The sequence below is a fragment of the Hyla sarda genome, chromosome 6, assembly GCF_029499605.1.
Source record: "Hyla sarda isolate aHylSar1 chromosome 6, aHylSar1.hap1, whole genome shotgun sequence".
NCBI lineage: Eukaryota > Metazoa > Chordata > Amphibia > Anura > Hylidae > Hyla > Hyla sarda.
In genome coordinates, this window is record NC_079194.1 from 66024806 (window position 1) to 66049525 (window position 24720).

A 24720-nucleotide genomic window follows, 5' to 3' on the forward strand; every position below is an offset into this window, starting at 1 on the left:
TCTGATGACACCTGTCTTGGGAAACGCCCTGTTTAGAAGAGGTTTGCTATGGGGATTTGCTTCTAAACTGGGCGTTTCCAGAGACAGGTGTCATCAGAGAGGATTTAGACAGAAAAGAACAACCTTAACTTCAGAAGCTGTACTGTACAGTACTGAAAGGATTAAGATTTTTTAATAGAAGTAATTTACAAATCTGTTTAACTTTCTGGAGCCAATTGATATATAAAAAAAAGTTTTTTCCTGGAATACCCCTTTAAGGATGGCTGACAACCCCCGATCACATGCATTTTGTGAAACACTAAATCCTAAAATCTTTCTGGTCTGAAGTTCTTTTGTAGCAAAAGACCATCAAGACGATATTACCATTGTTTTTTTGTCTCGTAAAATATATTTATTAGAAATTACAATACAGTTGACACTTTCGCAAGTCAAGTCTGTAGTGATTTAGTGAAATGGGAAAAAGGGACAGGAGTGCATCACAGGATAAAATGACTGCAATCTAAACTAATGGATCCAGGGCACCAGAAGATAGTTGTCGAATACAAAATAACAACAAGCTAAATAAATGGTAATTCTGTTTTTGTCTGCAGCAGCAGAGGAAATCCCCAATGAAGCCATAATTTGTTGTGATATGACAATAAACAAGTGCTGACATATAATAAGTAGAATCATAAAATAAAAATTGTCCTTTAATTGGATTAAAGGGGTACTCCGCCCCTAGACATCATATCCCCTATCCAAAGGGACTCCGGCAATCTTCCTGCTGCACCCGCCATTCATTTAGAGCGTCGGGTTCAGCACTGGAGGAGCATGACATCACAGCCGCGCCCCGATCGTGATATCACGGTCACGCCACCTCAATGCAAGTCTATGGTAGGGGGTGATCGGGGAATGGCCGTGATGTCACGCAAAGTTTGTTCCGTGCATCTAATGTCTGGGGTGCCGAAGCCAAGATTGTGGGGGTCCCCAGCGGCGGGACCCCTGCAATCAGACATCTTATCCCCTATCCTTTTGGATAGGGGATAACATGTCAAGGGGTGGAGCACCCCTTTATGTATTGGTTGTTGTAGTATTAAAGATAATATACATTGTATGTGGTATTAGACTGGCCCTTCATGGATATAAGGGTAACTGTAGTGGGTCCGACAGAAAACTACATGAAGCATATAGCCTGAAGGGGACATGCTACTATTCAGGTCAAATCGATAGTGGGCTCTCAGAATCATTTCCTTTGGTTGACCTAACACTGCAGGCTCAGTTTACTTGTGACCACTACCGTTATATACCGTTGTTGATTTGAGTCACATTCCAGACCCTCCATTCATCGGACATTTTAAATCCACCTAGGAACACCTAGTAACCCTCCTAAGACGTTTACTTTTGTTAAAAGGGGCTATCCCAAGATTAAAAGTTATTACTTATTGACAGGATTGGTAATAACCACTTGATCGGTAGGGGGTGCCAATGCAGGGACTCCAACCGATCACGAATATGGAGATCCCTTGTCCCCTGAGGAAATAGCGAGACAGCGTACATGCTCAACCTCCTCCCAACTCTAGAAGTAGCAAAGTAACAAAGTAAAGCAGAGCGCACCATGGGGCCCATCAGGTACTAAATGGATGGGGGTAGGAGGGGTCAAATGTAAGCAGCTCATCTGACTGTATTGTGCTTACCACAATAAAGAAAATGTATTGCTTTAGCCCTGGCTGCACAGCTCTTCTGTACATAGCATTTTTTCCTACCTGTTTCTCCTTTCTACCCTATATGGGGATAGCCGGGTTCAGCTCTTGGCCATCTTTGGAAGTCCCATACAGAGTGAATGGAGTGGAGGCAGAGCATGCACAACCCTTCTCCACTCACTTAGGGACCTATGTTCTTTGTTCTTGTGAGAAGTTGCAGTGCTTGAATCCTCACAATCACCTAGTTATCATCTATCCATATCATGGGACATTTGAAATCCCCCTAGTAACATCTAGAAAAACTGTTTACTTTTATAAAAGTGGTTATCCCAAAATGATAAGTTATCACCTATAAACAGAACAGGAGATATTAAAGGAGAACTACGGGATTGTAAATTTTATCCCCTATCCTAAGGATAGGGGATACGTTTCAGATCGCGGTGGGTCCGACTGCTGGGGCCCCCCGCGATCTCCCGTACGGGGCCCCGGCTCTCTGCATAGAGAGTGTGTGTCGACCACCGCACGAGGCGGCGGCTGACACGCGCCCTCCATTTACTGCTATGGGAGAGCCGAAGCGCTGCCTTCGGCAATTTCCGGCTCTCCCATAGCAGTGTATGTAGGGGGCGTGTCGGCCGCTGCTTCGTGCGGTGGTCAACACGCCCTCTCTAACCAGAGAGCTGGGCCCCGTACAGGAGATCGCGGGGGGCCCCAGCGGTTGGACCCCCGCGATCTGAAACTTATCCCCTATCCTTAGGATAGGGGATACATTTTTCAAACCCGTAGTTCTCCTTTAAGCTAAATATTTAGGGTAAACCACTGGGACCCCCAATGATCACAAAAATAGTTAATGAAGCAGTAACATGCATGCTGAGCCTCTGCTCCATTAACTCTGTATTGGCTTCTGAAGATAGTCAAATACAGCTTTTTGCTATCTTCTGATGTCCCACAGAGGGAATGGAGCATGCACACTATTGATTAATTCACTCAGGAGACAAGGGACCTATGTTGTTATGTTTAGTAGAGGTCCCAGAGGTTTGATCAGCTCTGATCTAAGGTGATAACCTATAAAGGAGTACTTTGGTGGAAAACAACTTTTTTTTTATCAACTGGTGCCAGAAAGTTAAACAGATTTGTAAATTATTTATATTGAAAAATCTTAACTCTTCCAGTACTTATCAGCTGCTGTATGCTCCACAGGAAGTTCTTTTCTTTTTAAATTTATTTTCTGTCTGACAACAGAGCTTTCTCCTGACACCTCTGTCTGTATCAGGAACTGTCCAGAGTAGGAGCAAATCCCCATAGCAAACCTATCTTGCTCTGGACAGTTCTTGACATGGAAAGAGGTGTCAGCAGAGAGCACTGTGGTCAGACAGAAAAGAAATTAAAAAAGAAAATAACTTTGTATGGAGCATATAGCAGCTGATGAGTACTGGAAGGATTACGATTTTTAACTAGAAGTTATTTACAAATCTGTTTAACTTTCTGCACCAGTTGATTTAAAAAAAAAGTTGTTTTCCACCGAAACTTTAATCTTGGAATAACCCTGTAAAGCTCTGTCCATTTTGAAACCTGTTGCACTAGATTATTCCTTTAAAAACCAGGCACGTGGGAGGTACACTCTGTATTCTGCTGGATTATACATTTTTTTTCTTACCTTAAAGGAGGACTCCAGCCATATGAAATTGCCTTTATATAGCTGCACATGTTAAAGGGGTATTCCATGAAAAAACTTTTTTTCATATCAACTGATTCCAGAAAGTTAAACAGATTTGTAAATTACTTCTATTAAAAAATCTTAATCCTTTCAATAATTATCATCTGCTGAAGTTGAGTTGTTGTTTTCTGTTTGGCAACAGTGCTCTCTGCTGACATCTCTGCTTGTCTCAGGAACTGCACAGAGTAGAAGAGGTTTGCTATGGGGATTTGCTTTTGAACTGGGCGGTTCCCGAGACACGTGTCATTAGAGAGCACTTAGACAGAAAAGATCAACTCAACTTCATTAGCTCATAAGTACTGAAAGGATTAAGATTGTTTAATATAAGTAATTGTTACGCCTAGCGCTCCGGGTCCCCGCTCCTCCCCGGAGCGCTTACGGCGTCTCTCTCTCCGCAGCGCCCCGGTCGGTCCCGCTGACCGGGAGCGCTGCACTGTCATGGCCGTCGGGGATGCGATTCGCACAGCGGGACGCGCCCGCTCGCGAATCGCATCCCAGGTCACTTACCCGTTCCGGTCCCCTGCTGTCATGTGCTGGCGCACGCGGCTCCGCTCTCTAGGGCGCGCGCGCGCGCCAGCTCCCTGAGACTTAAAGGGCCAGTGCACCAATGATTGGTGCCTGGCCCAATTAGCTTAATTGGCTTCCACCTGCTCCCAGACTATATCTGATCTCTGCCCCTGCACTCCCCTGCCGGATCTTGTTGCCTTAGAGCCTAGTGAAAGCGTTACTGTGTTTGTCCATACTGTGTACTTGACCTCCTGCTATTACCTTATTGACTACGATCCTTGCTGCCTGCCCCGACCTTCTGCTACGTCCGACCTTGCTTCTGTCTACTCCCTTGTACCGTGCCTATCTTCAGCAGTCAGAGAGGTTGAGCCGTTGCTAGTGGATACGATCTGGTCACTACCGCCGCAGCAAGACCATCCCGCTTTGCGGCGGGCTCTGGTGAACACCAGTAGTGACTTAGAACCGGTCCACTAGCACGGTCCACGCCAATCCCTCTCAGGCACAGAGGATCCACCTCCTGCCAGCCGGCATCGTGACAGTAGAACCGGCCATGGATCCCGCTGAGGTTCCCCTGCCAGCTATCTCTGATCTCACCACGGTGGTCGCCCAGCAATCCCGACAGATCGCCCATCTAACCCACCAGCTGTCGGAAGTGTCCACCATGGTGCAGCAACTTCAGTCGCAACTTCTGCCTCTGCTACAGCAGCAACCATCTCCTCCGCCAGCTCCTGCACCCCTTCCGCAGCGAGTGGCCACTCCTAGCCTCCGCTTGTCCCTGCCGGACAAATTTGATGGGGACTCTAAGTTTTGCCGTGGCTTTCTTTCGCAATGTTCCCTGCACTTGGAGATGATGTCGGACCAGTTTCCTACTGAAAGGTCTAAGGTGGCTTTCGTAGTCAGCCTTCTGTCTGGAAAAGCCCTGTCATGGGCCACACCGCTCTGGGACCGCGATGACCCCGCCACTGCCTCTGTACACTCCTTCTTCTCGGAAATTCGAAGTGTCTTTGAGGAACCTGCCCGAGCCTCTTCTGCTGAGACTGCCCTGCTGAACCTGGTCCAGGGTAATTCTTCCGTTGGCGAGTACGCCATACAATTCCGTACTCTTGCTTCTGAACTATCCTGGAATAATGAGGCCCTCTGCGCGACCTTTAAAAAAGGCCTATCCAGCAACATTAAAGATGTTCTGGCCGCACGAGAAATTCCTGCTAACCTGCATGAACTCATTCATCTAGCCACTCGCATTGACATGCGTTTTTCTGAGAGACATCAAGAGCTCCGCCAGGAAAAAGACTTAGATCTCTGGGCACCTCTCCCACAGTCTCCGTTGCAATCTACGCCTAGGCCTCCCGCTGAGGAGGCCATGCAAGTGGATCGGTCTCGCCTGACCCAGGAGGAGAGGAATCGCCGTAGGGAAGAAAATCTTTGTCTGTACTGTGCCAGTACCGAACATTTCTTGGTGGATTGCCCTATCCGTCCTCCACGTCTGGGAAACGCACGCTCGCACCCAGCTCTCGTGGGTGTGGCGTCTCTTGATTCAAAGTCGGCTTCTCCACGTCTCACGGTGCCCGTGCGGATTTCTCCTTCAGCCAACTCCTCCCTCTCAGCCGTGGCCTGCCTGGACTCTGGTGCCTCTGGGAATTTTATTCGGGAGTCCTTGGTGAATAAATTCCGCATCCCGGTGACCCGTCTCGTCAAGCCACTCTACATTTCCGCGGTCAACGGAGTCAGGTTGGATTGCACCGTGCGTTACCGCACGGAGCCCCTCCTAATGTGCATCGGACCTCATCACGAAAAAATTGAGTTTTTGGTCCTCTCCAATTGCACTTCCGAAATTCTCCTTGGACTACCTTGGCTTCAACACCATTCCCCAACCCTGGATTGGTCCACAGGGGAGATCAAGAGCTGGGGTACCTCTTGTTTCAAGGACTGCCTTAAACCGGTTCCCAGTACTCCCTGCCGTGACCCTGTGGTTCCCCCTGTATCCGGTCTCCCTAAGGTCTTTATGGACTCTGCCTGCCATAAGAAGTGCCTCTCCCCCCCTCCCAGTCCAGTCAGGCAAGCCTCGGTGCCTCCTCATGGCCCCCGTCCTGGTGTCACACTGCCCCGTGCCAGGCCTCGCCCTCTGCCCTCCCTCCCCATTCCCACTCCTGCTGTACTGCCTGCCGTTGAAGAATCCCTCCATTCTTTCCCGGTGTCCTCATCCCAGGGGAGGCAGTTACCGGACAAAGAGAAGGGGAGACCTAAGGGGGGGGGTACTGTTACGCCTAGCGCTCCGGGTCCCCGCTCCTCCCCGGAGCGCTTACGGCGTCTCTCTCTCCGCAGCGCCCCGGTCGGTCCCGCTGACCGGGAGCGCTGCACTGTCATGGCCATCGGGGATGCGATTCGCACAGCGGGACGCGCCCGCTCGCGAATCGCATCCCAGGTCACTTACCCGTTCCAGTCCCCTGCTGTCATGTGCTGGCGCGCGCGGCTCCGCTCTCTAGGGCGCGCGCGCGCCAGCTCCCTGAGACTTAAAGGGCCAGTGCACCAATGATTGGTGCCTGGCCCAATTAGCTTCCACCTGCTCCCAGACTATATCTGATCTCTGCCCCTGCACTCCCCTGCCGGATCTTGTTGCCTTAGAGCCTAGTGAAAGCGTTACTGTGTTTGTCCATACTGTGTACTTGACCTCCTGCTATTACCTTATTGACTACGATCCTTGCTGCCTGCCCCGACCTTCTGCTACGTCCGACCTTGCTTCTGTCTACTCCCTTGTACCGTGCCTATCTTCAGCAGTCAGAGAGGTTGAGCCGTTGCTAGTGGATACGACCTGGTCACTACCGCCGCAGCAAGACCATCCCGCTTTGCGGCGGGCTCTGGTGAACACCAGTAGTGACTTAGAACCGGTCCACTAGCACGGTCCACGCCAATCCCTCTCAGGCACAGAGGATCCACCTCCTGCCAGCCGGCATCGTGACAGTAATTTACAAATTTGTTTAACTTTCTGGAGCCAGTTGATATATATAAAAAGTTTTTTTTTCCTGGATAACCCCTTTAAAGTTATATAACTCTGTAATATACAAGTGTAATCTTTGCTAAGCACATACCCTATTTCTCTCAGCTTTTTCTCCAGGGAGGAAGTCCAGTAGTTCTTAGCACACATGATGACAGTTGGCACCCGTTTGCAAAATGACACTCCCTTCTCCTCAACTGAGAGAGCAGCTCTTTAGTGTAACGTGTGTGGATTGGATTGTCCCTGATTGGCTGAGGCACACACACCTTCCTCATCTATATTCACTGGTTCTCTAACCGTTTGACCTGCTCAGCTCTCTCTAAGCAGCTCAGGGGCTGATGGATTTTCAAGGGCTGTTTTTATTTTGACCACTTTTGGCTTGATATCACCTTTTATTAAGCAATTCATAGAACAAGGCCATTATAGAGTTAAAACTAAATACAGTAAAAAAGCGGACTTAGTGTCTTTGTGCCATCAGCTCTGTTTGTACTGTATTTCCCGGATATAATTGCTCGATTTTACAGCTGTACTTACTTTTACACTTTGTAGGATTTAATGATTTGTGACGATAAGGCCCAATTATTACACGCAAGCTCTGAAGATCAACGAGCAGCACCTGTTCCTTTAGATGTGGTGGTGTCCCCTCCGGATCCTCTGAAGGCAGGTATGATAATCTGCAGAGGTAATTAGATTTTACTTATATATTCAGGCTCTGTATCACTGTATTAAGATGAGATTGTTACAATTAACATAGTGACATTTTTTTCACAAGCAGCGTGGGTAAACTGCTGAATATTGGTATGAAAAAAAAAATTTTCTATTGGAAACGGCGGGGTTGAAAAAGGAGTGGAAAACTGTTAAAAATGTTCCCAGATTTGGTATAACTGCCTTGAAGGGGTACTCCAGAGAAAAAAAAAAACATGTTTTCAAATCAACTGGTTAATCCTTCCAGTACTTATCAGCTGCTGTATGCTCCACAGGAAGTTGAGTAGTTATTTCCAGTCTGACCATAGTGCTCTCTGCTGCCACCTCTGTCCATGTCAGGAACTGTCTGAGCCAGGAGAGGCTTGCTATAGGGATATACTCATGCTCTGGATAATTCCTGACATGGACAGAGGTGGCAGTAGAGAGCACTGTAATCATACTGGAAAGAAATACACAACTTCCTCTGGAGCATACAACAGCTGATAATCACTGGAAGGATTAAGATTTTTACATAGAAATTATTCACAAATCTTTCTGGCACCAGTTGATTTGAAAATGTATTATTTTCTTTCGGTGTACCCCTTGAAGGTACAACTTTAGTCATAGCCTCTACATACTAGGCCAGTGTTTCCCAACCAATGTGCCTCCAGCTGTTACAAAACTACAACTCCCAGCATGCTGGTTGGGAAGCACTGTACTAGGTTTAGATAACATGATGTGTTGGGTCAAACTAACATTAAATTGGCTATGTCTGTAGCACTGCATGTAAGAGCACCCTTATACCTTGTTTACATAGTGGAATTTTTTGCTATTTCGCACCAATTCTTCCAGAATTGTGGTGGAATTCTGATGTTCTCTAAACACAGAATTCTGACAAAATTCAAGCGCCATTAGGTTCCCTGAGATTCTGCCCACAATTTTGCAAAATTATGGGATTGGAATTATAGTTTTGCGGAATGCTGAATTTTCACAGCATAAATTCCACTGTCTGAATAGAACAGCGGAATCCCATTGTACATGAAGTGCAGTAAATTTTTCCGTACGGAAACTTTGTCGTGTGAACGTGGTCTTGAACCCGCTAATGGAACCCTATGTCCATGTTAACCCATTGGCACTTTGTCACAGGGATATTGATGGGCTTACATGGGGAGTAGCCCAGGTGCTGCTGTCACTATTAAAAAGTTAAACAGCTGGGATCAGAGTTATCTCCAGATCTCCAAACATGCCGGGGCTATGATCGCTCAGAAAAGCACCGTCTCATAGACGGCAATGCTTTTTTGTGCGGATTCTGCAAAGATTAGGCAAGTCTATTCTTTCTGTAGACTACAGAATCTGGATTTCCACAGCAGAAACATCTACTGCGGAAATTCCGCCGTGTGCACGATGCAGCAGAATCCCATTCAAATCAATGGGAATCTGCTGATGTGGAATGTCTGTGCGGAATTCATCTGCCGAATTCTGCACAGAAATTCTGCCATGTGAACATAGCCTCACTGTTAGAACTGCATGTTAGTGTTATAATGCCACTAAAACCCACAGGTTATGGAACCAGCTGTACCTGCACCATGACTGTGACACACCACCATGGCAATAGAACTTTCCTACTTTGACATAGTTAAACGTTTCCTGAGTAAAATGGGGTTAAAAAACCTTTCAATAATTAAACTTCTGAACCTTTTATTGTTTTTTCCCCAACAGAATTACATTTAAAGGGGTGCTCCGCTGGAAAACATTTTTTATTTTATTTTTTAAATCAACTGATGCCAGACAGTTAAACAGATTTTTATATTATTTCTATTAAAAAATCTTAATCCTTCCAGTACTTAGCTACAATATACTATAGAGGAAGTTCTTTTCTTTTGGAATTTCCTTTCTGCCTGACCACAGGGCTCTCTGCTGACACCTCTGTTCATTTTAGGGACTGTGCAGAGTAGGAGCAAATCCCCATAACAAACCCATCCTGCTCTGGACATTTCCTGAGACAGACAGAGGTGTCGGAAGATAGCACTGTGGTCAGACAGAAAAGAAATTCAAAAAGAAAAGAACTTCCTGTGGAGCATACAGCAGCTGATAAGTGCTTGAAGGATTAAGATTTTTAAATAGAAATAAATTGCAAATCTGTTTAACCTTCTGGCATCAGTTGATTAAAAAAAAAAAAAAAAAAGTTTTCCAGTGGAGTACCCCTTTTAAAGCAGCTATAATGGGAGACATATGTGAGAAAGCCGCCTTGGTTGCTTGTATTTCCTGCATGTGCCATCCTGTACCTGTGGTTACACCACAAACTGAAAAGATGAGGTAATATAATGAAATGAACAATCCAGGTGCAGATATACTCTGTATTCTCAGGCCAGCATGTCATGCATGGTAATGGTTACCTAAGGGCATTAAAAAGAACATTTCCATGTTTATTATTAGTGTTGGCATGAAGTTCAAAGGGGACACAACCATTTTTAGTGCATGAAAACTCAGTTGCTCAGCACGTCTCTGGTCCATAGGTTGTTTTTAAAGGGTTTATTTATTTAGCGGAGGGCAGGGTGTTTGTAACTATGCCCATTGTGTTGGATATAAAAAAATAAACCTTCACTTAGCTCCAGCGCTCCCGCGGTGTCCTGCTTTTGTTCCCGACAGACAGCCATGCATTTCCTTGTGGAGAAAGAATGAACATAACTATTCTTACTGCGGTCGCTGAAATCAGAATTTCCGCAGCAGATGTGAACAGCGGAAATTTTGCCATGTGAACAGTGCAGCAAAATCCCATTGAAATCAATGGTACTCTGCTGCAGTGGAATTTCCATGCAGAATATTCCGTGCAGACATTCTGTACAAATTCTGCAGTGTTAACATACCCTTAAAGAGACATTTCAGATTTGAAAAAGGGGGCTGTAACGCCGAGCGCTCCGGGTCCCGCTGCCTCCCAGGAGCTCTTGCGGCGTTCCTCTGTATGCAGCGCTCCGGTCAGCGCCGCTGACCGCGAGCGCTGCTCCCCTGTCACCGGAGGGGACACGATCCGCGGGACGGCACGTGCCCGCTCTCGGATCGCGTCCCATGTCATTCACTGCACGCCTATGGCTGCTTCTTCCCGGTGCGCGTGGCCCCGCTCCCTAGGGCGCGCGCGCGCGCCGGCTTACTAAAATTTAAAGGGCCAGTGCACCACTAATTGGTGCCTGGTCCAATCAGTGTAAAACATAGAAAAACCCACTTCCCCTTCCTGTCCTTGCCGGATCTTGTTGCCCTAGTGCCCTGAGAAAGCGTTCTGTGTGAATCCCTAGCCTTAGTATCCAGACCCTTTGCTGTTGCCTCTGACTACGAACCATTGCCGCCTGCCCTGACCTTCTGCTCCATCTGACCTTGCCTTAGCCTTGTCCTTGTGTACCGCGCCAGTCTCAGCTGCCAAAGAGGTCGAGTCGCTATCAGGGGATACGACCTGGGAGTTACCGCCGCAGCAAGTCCATCCCGCTTTGCAGCGGGCTCTGGTGAAAACCAGTAACTCCTTAGAACCGATCCCCCGGTACGGCCCACATCATCGCCTCTCTGGCACAGAGGATCCACCTCCAGTATCCTCACCTGCCGCCAGCCCGGACCGTGACAGGGGCTTGGTCAAAACAGACTGAAGCTATTTACACACAACATAAATGCAATGTACAATTTGCAAAGGAATCCCTATTCATCCATACATATTTTGCTGCAGATTTTCTGCTGCTGAATTTTAAAATTATTGAAATCAATGGGTATAAAAATCAGTAGCAAAAGATCTGCAGCAAAATATGCATGTGTGAATGTATGCAAAGTGGTTAATAACAATACATCACACCTTTAAACTGCATAATTGAAGCACTAAATACCCTTTCTTCTTCCTATAGTGCTTGGAATCCCAATACTTGTGATTTCTTTTTTTTTTTGTTTGCTAAATGTGTTTTGTGTGCTGTAAAAATAAAGGCTGAACTCCTATAAAGAGAAATAAGGCAGGATTTCAAACCTAATTCATGGGTTATATAGCAGATGCAGGAAATCACATTTTCCCAAAAATCCAATGAAACGGGATGTGTCCAGGAGGAGTATGGGAACACGCTGGAAAGCATGGGCCACTTCCTGCTTCACTGTCCCTTTAAAGGAAATCTGTCATCAGTTTCACCTGCACTAACCTGTTGGTACATACAGGTAGTGCAGGTGACACTGATTATAACGGTACTTACTTGGTCCTGTTTCGTGCTCTGGTCCTTCTGCAATCTTCTGCCAAATGTTCAGTACTTGTGCCGACATGGAGTATGGGCGGAGCTTCATGACGTCATTAGCGGTGATGTGACAAAGCTCCACCCATGCTACAAGTTGGCCCCGGAACAGAACATACGGCGGAAGATTACAGAAGAACCAGAGCATGGAACGGGACCAGGTAAGTATCATTGTCATCAGTGTCACCTGCACTACCTGTCTGTATTTACTTTAATATTGGGGTCTACAACAGTGTGGGTTTCTCCATTGGCTGGACAACTAGGCAGCCTTACCTGTCATGAGTGGGTGTATGGGGCATTTAAGAACTTGATTGGCCAATATTGGAGCACTAGAGAGCTTAGTGGTTAGGTACCACATGTGGAATGCACGGTGTCTGAAGGTGGAGTTCATAGGGTCAGTTGGCCATGGATATTGTTAGAAAGTAGTTAGGGAAAGTTGAGAGGGTTAGCTTTAAAATTTTAGTTATGGTACCTGTCCTGCCATCCTCTGATCCTGGTGAAGGGCTAGTGCATGCCACCATAGCTTCCACCCCCCTCATTATATAAGGGAAAGGGCTTAAATGTCACTGAACCTGGACCATGTTATTTTTCTTTTTGTTATTCTATTGTAATGCTATTATGGTTTGTAATTTTTAAGTAATTATTGTTTTGTAAGTTTTTGGACAAGGGAGGTATGTTGTGGTATGAGATAGGTTAGGTGGGGGTGATGGGGGATTTGGTAAGCATTGTGTGTGCTTTTTCCTGGTGTCAGTCATTGGAGCTGGAGCTAATGCAGGACTGGACTCCTTGGACTCCTGAAATCTCAGGTCGGGAGTTGAACCATGTAAAGCCCAGGAGGCAGAGAAATTATCATTCCTCTGGAAAGATAGAATGCAGGATATAAAGTCCAACTCAGGACTGTGTATCATGTAGTACCGCACACACAGTATTTTCATGGCTCCTGCTCATTAGCAATGGTAATTAAATATATTACCATAACTGTGTGAGCAGGAGGATTGTTAGTCTGGGCCTGGGTTGGCTTATTTTGTGGCAGGGGCCTGGAGCTACAGCTCCATCAGCCCCTACGTTGACCTGGCCATGCCCAGAACTTGCCTTGCTCAGCGATCTTGGGATCGGCAAGTCTTTACCATGTAGTGGGCCCCCCTGTTCACTAAGGAATGCAGGGCCTGGAGCTGGGGCTACAACAGCTTCAATGATAATCTGGCATTGCCAATGCATATACTATACAAATGAATACAAATATGAAATGAAACCAACTTATGTTTAGTCAGGCCCCATTATTATACAAATTCTAGTTCCTTATTCCTTAGCTGTATCAGTGAGTGACCTTGCATAGCTTTTTTTCAATCAAGGTCTCTTGGCATAATACTTAAAAAGGTTAATTTCGGGTTTAGCTTCCATTGGACGGGAAGTTATAGCCCACTAGACTTCATCCTCAATAATAATTAATATGGAGAATGAGGTAAAAGATCTGAACTCTTCTTTATTTAGCTCGTAATTGCCACCTCTGCTGATACTTGAAACAGTGAAATGTGATTTATATCTGCAGTTAGAGTTCGCCATTTAATTTCTTCATCGCTAATAAAGAAGCAGACTCCTTTAGCTAGTGACTCCCTGGGCTAACATTCTTTAGAAGAGAACTAAACCATAACAGTAACTATACCTTAAACTGCAAAGTCTAATAGAACATTTTGCAACTTTAGGTAAAAATTGTCATACGTGGGAATTTGGTGACTTTTATACTCTTTTCATGATGCCTGAACCACCAGCCCTCAGGGTGGTCCTCAGTGGTGTCTACCTACCCCACCAGCCTTGATTTATAGATCTTTTCCTGGGTACAGAGGGAGAACAATTTATCAAGGCCAGTAGGGCAGAGAAAAGCCCCCAGGTGAAAGTGCATTATATGGACAAAAACAAATAAACTCTGAGGTACATTTTAAAAGGGAGCCTGTTAGGTCCCTTAAAAGGTTACTGCAGCCAAAATTAAATTATCCCCTATCCACAGGATAGGGGATACACAGGATAGGGGATAAGTAGGTGATCGCGGGGGGGGTACAATCTCTAGGACCCCCTGTGATCTCCAGAATGGGAATCCGTCTGGCTCAGTGCAGAGCACGTGTCGTCTACCGCTATAAGGCACACTCTCCATTCATTTCTATGGTATCACCAATGATGCCTGAGTACTTGACTTGGGTCTCCTCAAAGCTCCCATAGAAATCCTTGAAGCGCATGCCGTCTATCCCATGCGCTCCACACTCAGAGCCGGGTCCTGTTCCGGAGATCGCGCGGGGTCCCAGCAGTCAGACCCCCATGATCAGCTACTTATCCCCTATCCTGTGTATAGGGGATAAGTTAATTTTGGCTGCAGTACCCCTTTAAAGGAAAACTGGTTCACCCACACTAATTCTAGTACACAGAGTTATAGTGCGGGTGACCTGGATGAAAATTATGCTAAGTGTGCCTGTGCAGAAAGGGATACAACTAGAAGCAGATATGCCATTCAGGAGCATAGAAAAACTAGGTGACACATTCTCACCTTGCATATCTCCTGGCATATCTGTTTATAGCTGTATCAGCTTATGCACAGGCACACTTAACAACTCATATAATTGTCCATGTAATTACTGGCACCCATGTTGGTTGCGGTACAAAGCAGATGTGCCATTTAGGAACTTGGGAAAGCTGGTGAATAGTGTTAAGCGGCCTGGACCTCTATCACTTTATAACTAGGCAGTAGGTACCTTTTAGGAAGCTGTGACAGAATATTTGCAGAAGTCAGTGGAATAGGACACACATTTTGCAAGAGCGGTCGGGATTGGGCACACATGTTGTGGGAGTAGAACACACACGTTGCAGAAGCAGGCGGTTGTGAGCAGAAATTTATCGGGAACGGTCTAGAGCAGGATTAAGAAAAAACAGTCTCTACCTGAAGACTAAAAGGAGTGGGGAATGGGGAGATTACATTGCAGCACTGTGTACATAAAGCAGAATGCACACTGGCATTTACACAAGGGACAGTTGCCCTAATCTATACGGATGGTAAAAGATAAGAAGGAAGCCCTTACAGTGTAAGAATCATCTTTAGCAGGGAGGCTGGTTCAGCTTGCAGATACACAGCCCTGGCATTCTCAGGATCTTTCTTAGTCTTTCCTGCGCAGAGCACATGTTAAGCCCCACCACTAGTTTCTGTGTTCCGTCTTGCTGTTCCTGTTATTAGAGATGGATTTCCCCTAACAACAGGCAGTGGGCAGTAGATTGCAGATAAAGGAAACACCTAGTGGCCTAGACTTTATAAGAAATTTTTTCTGGTGTAAGGAGTAGTGTTGAGCGTGAATATTCGAAATGCGAATTTTACCACGAATATCAGCACTTCGCGATTTCGCAAGTATTTAGAATATAGCGATATATAGTGGCAATGACAAATAATAGTTTCTGTTTTTTTTTCTTCACAATACACATCATAACAATGTGTACTGTGTAAAAAAAAAGTTATCATCCCTCCCTGCTTCCAGCTTGTGGTCCAAAGAAGGCTATTATTTACTGTGTGAGTCGGTGTGGAGCACGAATATTTCGTATATGTGAATATGCAAATATTGGCGAATATCGGTGTAATGTCCCAGTACAGAACATAGTCCTGTACTACACTTAGGCCCTGTCAGGTTGAGCCCCTCAGTGACCTGGGGTCTCTCCTGCAGTGTCTCCCCTGCTGTTAGTACAATGTTATTTATTGTAATAGGTATATAGTCAGTATGCTAATGTATAGAGAGTATAAAGGACCTTTGGAGGACTAATTTAATTGTCTAAAAGACCTTTGAGATATCACATGTTATGTTTATGTTACCCAGAGAGTCACCAGCTTAACCCCTTAAGGACTCAGGGTTTTTCAGTTTTTGCACTTTAGTTTTTCCCTCCTTACCTTTTAAAAATCATAACCCTTTCAATTAAAATAGATATTATGGCTTATTTTTTGTGTCACCAATTCTACTTTGCAGTGACATTAGTCATTTTACCCAAAAATTCACAGCGAAACGGAAAAAAAATCATTGTGCGACAAAATCGAAGAAAAAACGCCATTTTGTAACTTTTGGGGGCTACCGTTTCTACCCAGTGCATATTTTGGTAAAAATGACACCTTATCTTTATTCTGTAGGTCCATAAAGTTAAAATGATACCCTATTTATGTAGGTTTGATTTTGTCGTACTTCTGGAAAAAATCATAACTACATGCAGGAAAATTTATACGTTTAAAAATGTCATATTCTGACCCCTATAACTTTTTTATTTTTCCACCTACAGGGAGGTTTGAGAACTAATTTTTTGTGCCGTTATCTGAAGTTTTGATCAGACTTTTTGATCACTTTTTATTCATTTTTTAATGGTATAAAAAGTGACCAAAAATAAGCTTGGAATTTTTTTGTGTGTACACCATTGACCGTGCGGTTTAATTAATTATATATTTTTATAGTTTGGACATTTACGCACGCGGCGATACCACATATGTTAATTTTTTTTTTATTTACACTGCTTTATGTTTTTTTGGGGGTAAAGGGGGGTGATCCAAACTTTTATTAGGGAAGGGGTTAAATTACCTTTATTAACACTTTTTTTTAACTTTTTTTTTGCAGTGTTATAGGTCCCATTGGGACCTATAACACTGCACACACTGATCTCTCATGCTGATCACTGGTGTGTATTAACACGCCTGTGATCAGTGTTATCGGCACTTGACTGCTCCTGCCTGGATCTCAGGCACGGAGCAGTCATTCGTCGATTGGACACTGAGGAGGCATGTAAGGGCCCTCCCAGTGTCCTGTAAGCTGTTCGGGACGCTGCGATTTCACCGCGGCGGTCCCGGACAGCCCGACTGAGCAGCCGGGATACTTTCACTTCAGACGCGGTGGTCAGCTTTGATCGCCGCGTCTGAAGGGTTAATACAGGGCATCACCACGATCGGTGATGTCCTGTATTAGCTGCGGGTCCCGGCCGTTGATAGCCGCCGGGACCGACCCGATATGACGCGGGGACACCGCGCGACCCCGCGGCATATTGCGGGAGCCGGTGGAGGATGTAAATATACGTCCTGCGTCATTAAGGAGTTAACACATGACCCGCAGCGTGACCTATGGGCTTCTAGGTCGGCTCCCCTTTATAAGGAAGGGAGGTGCTGTTATCTTTCTCTTTTAGCTCTTCTCTTCTCTTTTCTACTGGGATACAGTCAAGACCAGATGTCTCAGTGCTAGTGTCCAGCTACCTGGAAGACCTTAAATCTACCGTCACTTCCAATAAGACAAGTCTATATCTGCTGTCACTACCTACAGTCCAGTCAAGCCTAAAGTCAATGATCTAAAGTCCATTACAAGTATAATTGGTCCCAGCAAGCTGCGAGGTCCTTCTGTGTTCCTGGCCATCTCTTTGGGATTCTGGCTGAGCTGTAGAGACTATAACAATTGTCTGACCTCACTAAAGCCTCCGTTAAACCATATATATATATATAAGTTTTTTCCTGGATAACCCCTTTAAGTCTAGTACAGAATATTACATGCATAGTCAAAATGTTGCTATGTATAGTCAATTATTATGCATAGTCTAGTATCCCCAAATGCATAGTTATAGATCCTTAAGTAAAGTTATCAGTACTAGTTATAGTCCTTATTAACCCCTTCCCGACCCATGACATACATGTACGTCATGGGTCGGCTCCCATTTTATAACGCGTCATAGCGGGTCGGGCCCGGCACCTAGCAATGTCCGGGACCAGTGGCTAATAGCGTGCGGCACTGATCGCTGTGCCGTGCGCTATTAACCCTTTAGACGAGGCGTTCAAAATTTATCGCCACATCTAAAGTGAAAGTTAATAAATGCCGGTTAGCTCAGGGGGCAGTTTGGGATCCAGGCATGAGCAGTCAAGCGGCAGTCATTGAGCAATGTTATCCAATGGGATAACATTGCTCAATGTAAAAGATCAGTGTGCAGTGTTATAGCCCCCTATGGGAGCTATAACATTGCAAAAAAAAAGGGGGGAAAAAAAGTTAATAAAAATCATTTAACCCCTTCCCTAATAAAAGTAAGAATCGTCCCCCTTTTCCCATTAGAAAAAAAAAAAACTGTGTAAATAAAAATAAACATATGTGGTATCACCGCGTGCGGAAATGTCCGAATTATAAAAATATATCATTAATTACACTGCACGGTAAATGGCGTACGCCCCAAAAAAATTCCAAGGTCCAAAATAGCGTATTTTTGGTCACTTTTTATATCAACAAATGAATAAAAAGCAATCAAAAAGTCCGATCAATACAAAAATCTTCAGATCACGGCGCAAAAAATGAGCCCTCATACCGACCCATACGCGGAAAAATAAAAATGTTATAGGGGTCAGAAAATGACAATTTTAAACATATACATTTTCCTGCATGTAGTTATGATTTTCTCCAGAAGTACGACAAAATCAAACCTATATAAGTAGGGTATCATTTTAATTGTATGGACCTACAGAATAAAGGGAGGGTGTATTTTTTGCCGAAAAATGTACTGTGTAGAAACAAAAGTCCCCAAAATTTACAAAATTGTGTTTTTTCTTAAATTTTTAAATTTTATTTCCATTTTGCCGTAGATTTTTGGGTAAAATGACTGATGTCACTGCAAAGCAGAATTGGTAGCGCAAAAAATAAGCCATCATATGGATTTTTAGGTGCAACATTGAAAGAGTTATGGTTTTTTTAAAGGGAAGGAGGAAAAAACAAATGTGCAAAAATGGAAAAACCATGAAGAGGTTAATCCTGTTCTCAGTTGAAAAAAAAAAATGTCATCAGAGCATGTATGGACAATTATACAGAGACTCTTATGTTGTCGGTTTTCCAAATCAAATACCACCAGGAAATGTAAGTTTATTTGCAGAAATGCCCCAGGACTGCATCCGGCCCCAAGGCCGCTTCGACCCTCAATCCTGACAGAACCTGTCATCGAGGGCGACTTATGTTAAATAGGGGAGTTTGTAAAGTCCCAGTACAGAACACAGTCCTGTACGACACTTAGGCCCTGTCAGGTTGAGTCCCTCAGTGACCTGGGGGCTCTCCTGCAGTGTCTCCCCCTGCTGTTAGTACAATGTTATTTATTGTAATAGGCATATAGTCAGTATGCTAATGTATAGACAGTATTAAGGACCTTTGGAGGACTAATTGTCTAAAGGACCTTTGAGATGTCACATGTTAGGTTTATGTTACCCAGAGAGTCACCAGCTTAACACATGACCCGCAGCTTGACCTATGGGCTCCTAGGTCAGCTACCCTTTATAAGGAAGGGAGGTGCTGTAATCTTTCTCTTTTGGCTCTTCTCTTCTCTTTCTACTGGGGTAAAGTTAAGACCAGATGTCTCAGTGCTAGTGTCCAGCTATCTTGAAGGCCTCAAATCTACCATCACTTCCAGTAAGTCAAGTCTATGTCTGCTGTCACTACCTACTGTCCAATAAAGCCTAAAGTCAATGATCTAAAGTCCATTACAAGTATATTTGGTCCCAGCAAGCTGCGAGGTCCTTCTGTGTTCCTGGCCACCTCTTTGGGATTCTGGCTGAGCTGTAGAGACTATAACAATTGTCTGACCTCACTAAAGCCTCCGTTAAACCATAACCTGGTTGTGGACTCATTTCACATTTTAGCCATTGGGATAGCGGAGATATGGATTTGGGTGGTTCCCGATACCCAAAAACCACTCTGGCGTCATGAACATTAGGGGTTAATAACACCTTGCTCCTGGGGTTAATACCCTCTGCCCCATCCACCAACACCGCTACACCCCGTGATTCCGCCATTCACTGTGGCTCACCACATCGGCAATTCCATCGCTCATCACTAGTAAGGAGCCATGTTTTTTTTATCACATCACATCGAGGCAAGTTTTTTGACCATTTAAATACATTTTTGGGAACAAACTGATCCTGTCATCCTCAAAAGGGTACTCCGGTGGAAAACATTATTATTTTTTTTTAATCAACTGGTGCCAGAAAGTTAAACAGATTTGTAAATGACTTAATCCTTCCAGTACTTACTAGCTGCTGAATACTACAGAGGAAATTATTTTCTTTATGGAACACAGAGATCTCTGCTGACATCACAAGCACAGTGCTCTATGTTGACATCTCTGTCCATTTTAGGAACCTTCCAGAGTAGGAGAAAATCCCCATATCAAAATATGCTGCTCTGGTTAGTTCCTAAAATGGACAGAGATGTCAGCAGAGAGCACTGTGCTTGTGATGTCAGCAGAGAGCTCTGTGTTCCAAAAAGAAAAGAATTTCCTCTGTAGTATGCAGCAGCTAATAAATACTGGAAGGATTAAGATTTTTTAATAGAAGTAATTTACAAATCTGTTTAACTTTCTGGCACCAGTTGATAAAAAAAAAAAAAAAAAGTTTTCCGCCGGAGTACCCCTTTAAGGATAAAGGATTCTGGTACTGTCTCTGGGATGCAGTTGATACTTTTAACAATATTTATGCATACTATTTCAGTAATATTATATTGTAATTAAACTGGTTCATAATATTCAGTGGTTTAAGTAATTTGTCAGTTTGAGGTGGTGGATACCCCACTTTGGTCCCCAGAAGGAAGAAGCTCCAGGGCAACTGCCCTACTCATCCTACCATCTAGCCTTGGGGCTAAGCCTTTAAGGTTGTGATGGATAGAGAGTTATTCTCTGGTACAGTGGTAAGTATACTTCACCAGTGCATCAGCGCTACGTTTTATAGTTTTTACCTTACTATAATTGTAAAGAAAAGTTATGTTTTAGTATTCAATAATTTAGTGTTAGTACACATTACATTAGTGCATTACATGGTTGACCCATAGCCAAGGACATAAAGACTAGACTAAATTATTTTGTGATAATAGAAATGGATTATAAAAAATCATTTATATTCACTTTTACTCTGTGTCCTCCCACAATTTTATGCACTGCAAAACTCCTCTAGAACTCATCTAGAATAATGTTTACTGCTGTTTAGCTTTATGCTCCTGGTCTACAGATTGAATTCGAGAATTAAAGGGGTTATCCACCATAAGGTGATTTTAGTACGTACCTGGCAGACAGTAATGGACATGCTTAGGAAGGATCTGCGCTTGTCTTGGGTCTGTTACGCCGAGCGCTCCGGGTCCCCGCTCCTCCCCGGAGCGCTCGCTTCTCTCTCCTCGCTGCAGCGCTCCGGTCACATCCTCTGACCCGGGGCGCTGCGATTCCGCTGTCAGCCGGGATGCGATTCGCGATGCGGGTAGCGCTCGCTCGCGATGCGCACCCCGGCTCCCGTACCTGACTCGCTCCCCGTCTGTCCTGTCCCGGCGCGCGCGGCCCCGCTCCCTAGGGCGCGCGCGCGCCGGGTCTCTGCGATTTAAAGGGCCACTGCGCCGCTGATTGGCGCAGTGGTTCCAATTAGTGTGTTCACCTGTGCACTTCCCTATATCACCTCACTTCCCCTGCACTCCCTTGCCGGATCTTGTTGCCTTAGTGCCAGTGAAAGCGTTCCTTGTGTGTTCCTTGCCTGTGTTTCCAGACCTTCTGCCGTTGCCCCTGACTACGATCCTTGCTGCCTGCCCCGACCTTCTGCTACGTCCGACCTTGCTTCTGCCTACTCCCTTGTACCGCGTCTATCTTCAGCAGCCAGAGAGGTGAGCCGTTGCTAGTGGATACGACCTGGTCACTACCGCCGCAGCAAGACCATCCCGCTTTGCGGCGGGCTCTGGTGAAAACCAGTAGTGGCTTAGAACCGGTCCACTAGCACGGTCCACGCCAATCCCTCTCTGGCACAGAGGATCCACTACCTGCCAGCCGGCATCGTGACAGTAGATCCGGCCATGGATCCCGCTGAAGTTCCTCTGCCAGTTGTCGCTGACCTCACCACGGTGGTCGCCCAGCAGTCACAACAGATAGCGCAACAAGGCCAACAGCTGTCTCAACTGACCGTTATGCTACAACAGTTACTACCACAGCTTCAGCAGTCATCTCCTCCGCCAGCTCCTGCACCTCCTCCGCAGCGAGTGGCCGCTCCTGGGCTACGCCTATCCTTGCCGGATAAATTTGATGGGGACTCTAAGTTTTGCCGTGGCTTTCTTTCCCAATGTTCCCTGCATCTGGAGATGATGTCGGACCTGTTTCCCACTGAAAGGTCTAAGGTGGCTTTCGTAGTCAGCCTTCTGTCCGGAAAAGCCCTGTCATGGGCCACACCGCTCTGGGACCGCAATGACCCCGTCACTGCCTCTGTACACTCCTTCTTCTCGGAAATCCGAAGTGTCTTTGAGGAACCTGCCCGAGCCTCTTCTGCTGAGACTGCCCTGTTGAACCTGGTCCAGGGTAATTCTTCCGTTGGCGAGTATGCCGTACAATTCCGTACTCTTGCTTCAGAATTGTCCTGGAATAATGAGGCCCTCTGCGCGACCTTCAAAAAAGGCCTATCCAGCAACATTAAAGATGTTCTGGCCGCACGAGAAATTCCTGCTAATCTACATGAACTTATTCACCTAGCCACTCGCATTGACATGCGTTTTTCCGAAAGGCGTCAGGAACTCCGCCAAGATATGGACTCTGTTCGCACGAGGCGTTTCTTCTCCTCGGCTCCTCTCTCCTCTGGTCCCCTGCAATCTGTTCCTGTGCCTTCCGCCGTGGAGGCTATGCAGGTCGACCGGTCTCGCCTGACACCTCAAGAGAGGACACGACGCCGTATGGAGAACCTCTGCCTGTACTGTGCTAGTACCGAACACTTCCTGAGGGATTGTCCTATCCGTCCTCCCCGCCTGGAAAGACGTACGCTGACTCCGCACAAAGGTGAGACAGTCCTTGATGTCTACTCTGCTTCTCCACGTCTTACAGTGCCTGTGCGGATGTCTGCCTCTGCCTTCTCCTTCCCTGCTGTGGCCTTCTTGGACTCTGGATCTGCAGGAAATTTTATTTTGGCCTCTCTCGTCAACAGGTTCAACATCCCGGTGACCAGTCTCGCCAGACCCCTCTACATCAATTGTGTAAATAATGAAAGATTGGACTGTACCATACGTTTCCGCACGGAGCCCCTTCTTATGAGCATCGGATCTCATCATGAGAGGATTGAACTTTTGGTCCTCCCCAATTGCACCTCGGAAATTCTCCTTGGACTTCCCTGGCTTCAACTTCATTCCCCTACCCTGGATTGGTCCACTGGGGAGATCAAGAGTTGGGGGTCCTCTTGTTCCAAGAACTGTCTAAAACCGGTTCCCAGTAACCCTTGCCGTAACTCTGTGGTTCCTCCGGTAACCGGTCTCCCTAAGGCCTATATGGACTTCGCGGATGTTTTCTGCAAAAAACAAGCTGAGACACTACCTCCTCACAGGCCTTATGATTGCCCTATCGACCTCCTCCCGGGCACTACTCCACCCCGGGGCAGAATTTATCCTCTCTCTGCCCCAGAGACTCTTGCCATGTCCGAATACGTCCAGGAGAATCTAAAAAAGGGCTTTATCCGTAAATCCTCCTCTCCTGCCGGAGCCGGATTTTTCTTTGTGTCCAAAAAAGATGGCTCCCTACGTCCTTGCATTGACTACCGCGGTCTTAATAAAATCACGGTTAAGAACCGCTACCCCTTACCCCTCATCTCTGAACTCTTTGATCGCCTCCAAGGTGCCCACATCTTCACTAAATTGGACTTAAGAGGCGCCTATAACCTCATCCGCATCAGAGAGGGGGACGAGTGGAAAACGGCATTTAACACCAGAGATGGACACTTTGAGTATCTGGTCATGCCCTTTGGACTGTGCAACGCCCCTGCCGTCTTCCAAGACTTTGTCAATGAAATTTTTCGTGATCTGTTATACTCCTGTGTTGTTGTATATCTGGACGATATCCTAATTTTTTCTGCCAATCTAGAAGAACACCGCCAGCATGTCCGTATGGTTCTTCAGAGACTTCGTGACAACCAACTCTATGCCAAAATTGAGAAATGTCTGTTTGAATGCCAATCTCTTCCTTTTCTAGGATATTTGGTCTCTGGCCAGGGACTACAGATGGATCCAGACAAACTCTCTGCCGTCTTAGATTGGCCACGCCCCTCCGGACTCCGTGCTATCCAACGCTTTTTGGGGTTCGCCAATTATTACAGGCAATTTATTCCACATTTTTCTACCATTGTGGCTCCTATCGTGGCTTTAACCAAAAAAAATGCTGATCCCAAGTCCTGGCCTCCTCAAGCAGAAGACGCCTTTAAACGACTCAAGTCTGCCTTTTCTTCGGCTCCCGTCCTCTCCAGACCTGACCTTTCCATTATATGGAGAGAGACCCAAAATTCTCTCTTACAGGCCTCTTCACGCATGAAGAGGTTCGCGGATAAGAAAAGAAGAGCTCCTCCCGTTTTTTCCCCTGGAGACAAGGTATGGCTCTCCGCTAAATATGTCCTCTTCCGTGTCCCTAGCTACAAGTTGGGACCACGCTATCTTGGTCCTTTCAAAATTTTGTGTCAAATCAATCCTGTCTCTTATAAACTTCTTCTTCCTCCTTCTCTTCGTATCCCTAATGCCTTTCACGTCTCTCTTCTCAAACCACTCATCCTCAACCGTTTTTCTCCCAAATCTGTTCCTCCCACTCCTGTTTCCGGCTCCTCGGACATCTTCTCTGTCAAAGAAATCCTAGCCTCCAAAAAGGTCAGAGGGAAAACTTTTTTCTTAGTGGACTGGGAGGGTTGTGGTCCTGAAGAGAGATCCTGGGAACCTGAGGACAACATCCTAGACAAAAGTCTGCTCCTCAGGTTCTCAGGCTCTAAGAAGAGGGGGAGACCCAAGGGGGGGGGTACTGTTACGCCGAGCGCTCCGGGTCCCCGCTCCTCCCCGGAGCGCTCGCTTCTCTCTCCTCGCTGCAGCGCTCCGGTCACATCCTCTGACCCGGGGCGCTGCG

The 24720-nt window shown here is 45.9% G+C and overlaps 1 protein-coding gene across 1 annotated transcript in view; it reads left to right on the plus strand.

Moving 5' to 3' along the window:
- ENTHD1 (ENTH domain containing 1) overlaps positions 1 to 24720 on the plus strand; it is a 96269-nt gene that overhangs the window by 28513 nt on the left and 43036 nt on the right. The window contains exon 5 of the mRNA XM_056524013.1: positions 7442 to 7574. Within this exon, the coding sequence (XP_056379988.1) occupies positions 7442 to 7574 (133 nt within the window). The remainder of the gene's footprint in view (positions 1 to 7441; positions 7575 to 24720) is intronic.